A 7,002-nucleotide genomic window follows, 5' to 3' on the forward strand; every position below is an offset into this window, starting at 1 on the left:
CCCCTCCCTGTGGCCTCTGGGAAGAGGGAGCTGTGACTTGTCCGCAGAACAGGGACTACAACTTCAGGTTGCCAGGCCAGTGCACCACACCAATTCATCCGAGAATATGAGAGGCGCAGGTCTGTCTGAGGGCACATGTATTATTCAGGATTCGTTTGTGTTTCAAACACTGAAAACCAAAAGCAGTACGGCTCACACATATTGAAATTTATTTCTTCCGCATGTCAAAAGCAGACGGCGTGGGGCTTGCAGGATGACTTCATAATCCTCCAGGGAGCCAGGTTCCTTCCTTCTGCCTCCCGGGTCTGTCCTCCTCAGCATGTGATTTCTAGCTGGTGGTTCAGGCCGGCTACTCAAGCTCAAGCTGTCGTATCTGCATCATGGCTGAGAGCAAGAACAAAGAAAGGCATGCCTCACCCTTTAAAGAGATTTCCTGAGGTCTTATTCATATTGCTCATGCATGAAAACATTCAAACCTGTGAAGAATTTTTGTGAGTTTATTTGAGCCAAACTGTCGACCATTGCTGGGAAGCAGAATCTCAACGTATTGTGTTAATGCTCCAGAGAATGGCAGTTTTTCACCTTGTTTTATACATTACATTCAAAGGAGGGGATGTAAGAGGGTTACGTGAAATCCACTGGTGATCGATTAGGGAGGTGGGAGAAAGCAAAGCAGGGAAACCTCTGGGATTGGATAAAAATTAAATTGACAGACACATATTTTAATTTTTTAAATTTTTTATAACATCCTTTTTCTTTTCTTTTTTTAAAAATATATTTTATTGATTTTTTTACAGAGAGGAAGGGAGAGGGATAGAGAGTTAGAAACATCGATGAGAGAGAAACATCGATCAGCTGCCTCCTGCACACCCCCTACTGGGGATGTGCCCGCAACCAAGGTACATGCCCTTGACCGGAATCGAACCCGGGACCCTTGAGTCCGCAGGCCGACGCTCTATCCACTGAGCCAAACCGGTTAGGGCACATCCTTTTTCTTTAAAAAAAAAAATATTTTTATTGATTTCAAAGAGGAAGGGAGAGGGAGAGAGAGTAATAAGATTAATAACAATGAACAACAACTAACAGTGAGGGAATTTGTGGTCTCCACCCTGGTGCCCTCACATATTGGTTGTGCCTTGAGAGGTCTGGGAAAAGGGAAGTTACACGTCACCCTGACATTCCGCAGGTATGTTATCTTAGATGCGAAAGGACAGTAGGCTCAGTAAAGATGGAAGTTGATCTTTGTCAGGGAAAACACTGGCCTTGGACACGACTACCCACTAAGCGAACTGCTTTTTAATGAAAGGTTTTCGTTTCAGACCACCCTTTGTGGTTCCTTTAGGCCTCTTGAGTTTGCAAGGCCACCACGCAGGCCTTCCCTGAGTTCGTCAGGCTCGCATGTGGCCCCTTTTTGTCCACACCATGAAACTTGGCTTACATCCTGGGGCAGGAGCCTAGTTACCTGGCCATACCTCCCTGCAAGAGAGGCTGGGCAATGTCCACTTTATTTGGGGGCAACCATGACTCTGGCTAAAATTTCTATCACTAAGATAAAATGGAAAAACGGGGATTAGAAGATAACTAGTGAGTGATCTTTGCCACAGAGAGACTTGGGGATTTGTTTCTGCTTTGGGATTGGGTCTAGATTTGCTATTTGAATGAATACTCCTTTCTCAGCATCCAGCTCCCAGAGAGACGTTCTGGGACGCATAGAGGAGTGAGGATCAGCTTGTGACACTTTATTTCTTTTTGATTATTTGTGGACGAAAAATATATTTAAAAAAATATTTTTTAAACCATATTTTTATTAATTTCAGAGAAGAAGGGAGAGGGAGAAGAGAGACAGAAACATCAATGATGAGAGAGAATCATTGATTGGCTTCTTGCACACCTCCCGCTGGGATTGAGCCTGCGACCCCGGCAGGTGCCCTGACCAGGAATGGATCCGTGACCTCCTTGTTTATAAGTTGACCACTGAGCCACGCCGGTGGGGTGACATTTTATTTCTTAATTAGAATCAGGAAAACATTCAGAGGACTAGACTGTTTTCAGAGCTCTCTGTTCCCTGGCAGGGCTGAGCGTTGGGTAAAGCAAGCAGGCGCCCGGGGCCAGCGTTTAAGGATGGTTTGCCAAGTGGCCCTCTGACAGTGAGTGCCTCCCACTAAGTATTTTTATTTTTACTGAGAAGGAAGCCTATGTGCGCGGTAAATAAGTCTAAGGATAGCAGGGCATACGATGGGAAAGGTCTCCCTCCCCAGAGGCAGCCACGGTGACCAGGCTCTTTGGTACCTTTCAGCTGGTCTTTCAGAAACGCTCCGCAGGGACCCCCACAAGGCGCGGCCTTCACTCATCCCTTCAGCACTGGTCGTGAATTCCCACTGTGTGCAGAGAGGACTCAGCCGTGGGGGGACGTGTGGCAGGGCGGAGGGTGGGAGAAGGAGCAGAAGTGAGAGGGGGTGCCTGTGTGTGTGGCTCAGGAGTATGTCAGCGTCCCTCCCCATCTCGCAGCCGCATCTGGGTGCTACGAGCCAGGAGCACAGCCTCTTCGTGTGTACGTCCATCTTTCTCCCTCTTTTTGTCCCTTTCTCCCTGTCTCTGCCTCCTCGTCTCTGTCTCTTATCTCTCTCTGTCTTCTGCATCAGACTTTTATCACAAGCTGTACACCCTCTCACTTCTTCTTTCCGTGGTCCTGCTTCCTTCCTCCGCTTTCTTGTGGTTCCTTTGTTACAGGGTCTGTGTGTGACTTTGACTCGCTGTGGCCCCGACTGCTGCTATGAGCTAGATTCTGTCTCTGGGTATCGCGACTCCATGTTCCTGGGAAAGATGATCCAATAGGCGCAGCTGGGGTCCAGTGTCTGGCTTGGTCAGTCAGGCACAACAGAGGAGGGGGAGCAATTCCCGCGAAGGGGCCGGGCAGGGAGGCCCGTACCTCACAATATGCTTACTGTCTTGCACCAGGGCCTGTGGATTACTGGTGGCTATCAACTAGGTCAGTGGTCGGCAAACTGCGGCTCGCGAGCCACATGTGGCTCTTTGGCCCCTTGAGTGTGGCCACCAAGTTTCAATCGCACTGTACATGCGTGCCCGCACGTGGTATTTTGTGGAAGAGCCACACCCAAGGGGCCGCAGTTTGCCGACCACTGAACTAGGCAATCCTTCTGACAGCTGGTCTAGGCTGAGCCCCACACCCTTTGGGTAGCAGGGCAGGTCCCTGGGAAGCTGGCAGCATGCATTCCTTTGGTCTTCTCCCCTTCCCCTTGACCTTCGCCCTCGCCCCCAACCCCCACCTCCTATGACTGTTCTAGCAAGCATCCGTGTCACTCATTTGCCAGAGGATGGAGTGAAAGCTCTCAGAGTGTTTTCGAGGCTGTTCGGCCACCATGTCTTATTTCCACGGGCTGGCCCTAGCCTCTCTCTCCACTGAGTGGAAGGATGTCCAAGTTTCTGACCCTCGCCTTGTTCCGGGGAATTCAAGCTTAAGTGAGAGTCATCACCTGCTTGATTCTAACAGAGTTCGCCCTTTCCCCTCTCTGTTTGGCAATAAGCTTAAGAAAACAAAATGCTTTTGTTTCCCCCTAAGAATTATGATCTCCTGGAGAAGCACCATCCAAATGCCCCAGGGAAAGACCTTCCAGAGACGGAGGTTCACATGACCACAGCCCCAGGCACTGAGCTGTGCTGTGAAGTGAGACTGCTGCAGGCCTAGGGGGAGAGAGAGAGCGGGCGCAGTGAGCCACTGGCTGGTTTGTTTGGGGAAGGTTTTACAGAGGAAGTGGGGTAGAGCTAGGCCTTGAAAGCGAGAGTTGCTGTGGCTACGGCAGGAGGAGAGGAGGACATTTCTTTTTCATGCGTATCTGGCACCAGTAAAGAGAGAGTCTGGTGAAGTAGACAAAACAGGTGGGAGTCGGTAGGGGTGGTCTGGAACCCCTTGTGTATTGCCCTGTGTCTTCCCTATGGATCAGAGCAGTACCTGGGCCCGGGCATCACCGAGGTGTGTGAGGAACTGGAACATAAAGCCAATGGTGCTGGCAGGAGCCCAGGGAATGCCCAAGTGGGCTCACTTCCCATGGACCGCACCGAGCACTGTGGGGCCTGGGAGAGATCAGTGGGGTCCATGTGAGCTTAGGAATGGTAGTTGGCCCCTTTCAGCCTCAGTTTTCTCATCTATAGAATGGAAATTAGGAATGTCTGTATTTTGGGGTTGTGAGAATTAATTGACAGGATGTATGTGAAATGCGTAGGCACATGGCAGATTTCTTTTTTACACTCATAGACAAAGCATTGCCTAATTCCTAGGTGACCTGCCACCTACATTCAAATTCACCTCATTTATTAATGGGCCTCTCTTGTGTGGCCATGGGCAGGCCTTGTGCCCTGGGTGGTTTAGGACCTTGGGAGTCTGAATGGGCCTGGAAGAAATTTCCAAAAATGGTCTGGTTGTCAGAATTTATGAATACGGCCCTGGCCAGTTTTTCTCAGTGGTTAGAGCGTCGGCCTGCGGACTTGAAGAAGGGTTGCAGGTTCAATTCCCCCGTCAAGGGCATGCACCTTTCACTTCGATGTTCTCTCTCCCCCCGCACCCCCATTCCTCCTTCCTCCCTTCCACTCTCTCTGGAAATCAATGGAAAGAATGTCCTCAGGTGAGGATTGAAAAAACAAAACAAAAAAGACTTTATGAATATGTGTCATGCCTTTGTATCTTTACTTGTCAACAGTGAGGGGCTGTTCATGGGGACTCCCAGCTGGGGCACATGGGAGCTGTCCCTCCATTTGCCTGTTCTGGTTCTGACTAGCCCATTGGCCTCCTTGCTGTAGGCAGATAGGGCAGAAGTGATAGACTCCGGCCAAGGAGGTTGGGCCTCTGTGCTCTCCGCCAGAGCCTGCCAGGGACTGACTGTACGGTTTTTCTCCTAGGTCTGCTGACATTTGTGAACTGTGCCTATGTCAAGTGGGGCACACGCGTACAGGATACTTTCACTTACGCGAAGGTCCTAGCGCTCATTGCCATCATTGTCATGGGCCTTGTTAAACTGTCCCAGGGTAAGGAGGGCCTGAGGCGGGAAGGAGGGTGGATGACTCCGGGAGGCCCCCGGTCTCCCTTAGGAGGACGCGGGGATTCTGTGAGCTTTACGTTCAGCTCTTGGTACATGGTAGACTGTGTCAGCGAGAACAGGAGATCTGTTCCTGGGGCTCTTGGGTCAGGCCGGCTTGGCCAAATGGACATGAGCCAGCCCCTCCCTCAGGGCTTTCCCTTTCAGGAGGCTAGGCCAGTGGTCGGCAAACCCATTAGTCAACAGAGCCAAATGTCAACAGTACAACGATGGAAATTTCTTTTGAGAGCCAAATTTTTTAAACTTAAACTATATAGGTAGGTACATTGTTATTAACTTAATGAGGGTACTCCTAAAGCTTAAGAAGAGCCACACTCAAGGGGCCAAAGAGCCGCATGTGGCTCGCGAGCCGCAGTTTGCCGACCACGGGCGCTAGGCGCTCTGCAAGAAGCCGGCTGAGAGCTCTTGGAACTTGGGTCGTAATTGGGTCATAAAAGCAAACAGAGGGGATGGAGTGAACCCTGCTCTGGCTCCTATTTTTGGTCTGCGATTGCCAGGCAGCAAGTAGGAAGACTAGGCCCTCCTTGAGAGGGCGGAAGGGTGTGTGGGTGGTGGGTGGGGTGAGGGGAGGGGATAGGGTGTGAAAATGAATGATTACTTCATCTGGACTTGCTCTTATTCAGGATTCCTCCCCAAAGTCAGCTCTCAGAAAAAATATCAAAATAATGTGAATTTGGCACTGACTTTTCTGCAGGCCGGCTTTAAAAGCTTTTCATTCCGGCATCAGAGCAAACTGGCAGTGAGGGTAGCGGGCCTCCCAGGATCTCCTGAGTCCTTGGCGAAGTCCTCAGGCCCGGGCTGTCGTAATCCTTTCACAACCATTCTCTGAACTTGGCTGTGTCTATAATCACCGGGGGCACTGAGACCCCCACCTCAGACCTATTGGCTCAAACTCTGGTTGGTTTGGAGTTGAAAAAGGTCTGTTTTTAAGAAGCGCCCGTGCAGTTCTTAAGCAGCCGGTCCGGCACCTCTGCACACGTGCAGCCTTAGTGCGCACAGCCAACCCTCCGGGTGCCCCTGGAGCCTCAGGAGCATCCGGCCCTCTTTGCCGCGCTGAGGGCCGGGCCTGGGCTTCCCGCAGGGGGTGGCGGCAGGCTCCCTTAGAAGTCTGGGTCTGGTCAGAAACCTGCGGGGTGTCCAGGAAGTCTCTCCACGGGGCAGCTGGGCGCCCCATCCTGGGCTTTCAAGTCCGTATAGTGAAGTCTCCGGAGTCTCCAAGGAGAATGACGAGTGCCTGGGCTGGCGCTTCAGGGGTGGAGGTGGTCCAGATCGACCCCAGGCCCAGTGAGAAAGGAGACCCCAGGTCCCACACAGCCTGCGATGTCCTGCCCCACCCATCCTCGGCCACTGCGAGGAGAGCAACAGCGTTCTCTCTGTGTGAGATGAGAAACTGTTTGACCAAACTCTGCAGTGGTCGGAGCAAAGAGAGGTGGTTCCACAGGAAGTCTCATTGTTAGCGAAAAATGACCTTTTTTTATGGTAAACAGGGTGCTTTCTAAAAAATAGGAGGAAGAGGTATGGCCCACTCCGGGGTCACTGCGGGGGCGGGGGTGGGAATGGAAATTCACTGCGGTTTTGGAACAGGTGTCACATCAGAGGCAGCTGGGATTGTCTAGTTTTAGTAAAGGAATCTGAGCTTTCCTGAAAGAGGGGGGGTGGGGTTAAGTGTAGGGAGCTGGTAGTTGGTGGTTGTTTTTTTTTGGTTTTAAATTATGTTTTGTTTTTTTCCTTTCCCCTTCCCCCTTGCTTTTCCCTTCTTTTCTTGACCCTCTTCCTTTCTGTTTTTCCCCCATCTTCTCTTCCTCTTTCTTCCTCCCTTCTCCCCATCCTTCCCTTCTCCTTACACCGTCCATCTCTCCTCCCTCTTCTCCTTCTTTCCCTTCCTCACCCC

The 7,002-nt window shown here is 51.1% G+C and overlaps 1 protein-coding gene across 1 annotated transcript in view; it reads left to right on the top strand.

Moving 5' to 3' along the window:
• Positions 1 to 7,002, top strand: part of SLC7A6 (solute carrier family 7 (amino acid transporter light chain, y+L system), member 6) — a 44,204-nt gene that overhangs the window by 9,689 nt on the left and 27,513 nt on the right. Inside the window, exon 3 of the mRNA XM_014547817.1 lies at positions 4,915 to 5,040. Within this exon, the coding sequence (XP_014403303.1) occupies positions 4,915 to 5,040 (126 nt within the window). The remainder of the gene's footprint in view (positions 1 to 4,914; positions 5,041 to 7,002) is intronic.

Source organism: Myotis brandtii, unplaced genomic scaffold (genome assembly GCF_000412655.1).
Source record: "Myotis brandtii unplaced genomic scaffold, ASM41265v1 scaffold486, whole genome shotgun sequence".
Taxonomy (NCBI): Eukaryota; Metazoa; Chordata; class Mammalia; order Chiroptera; family Vespertilionidae; genus Myotis; species Myotis brandtii.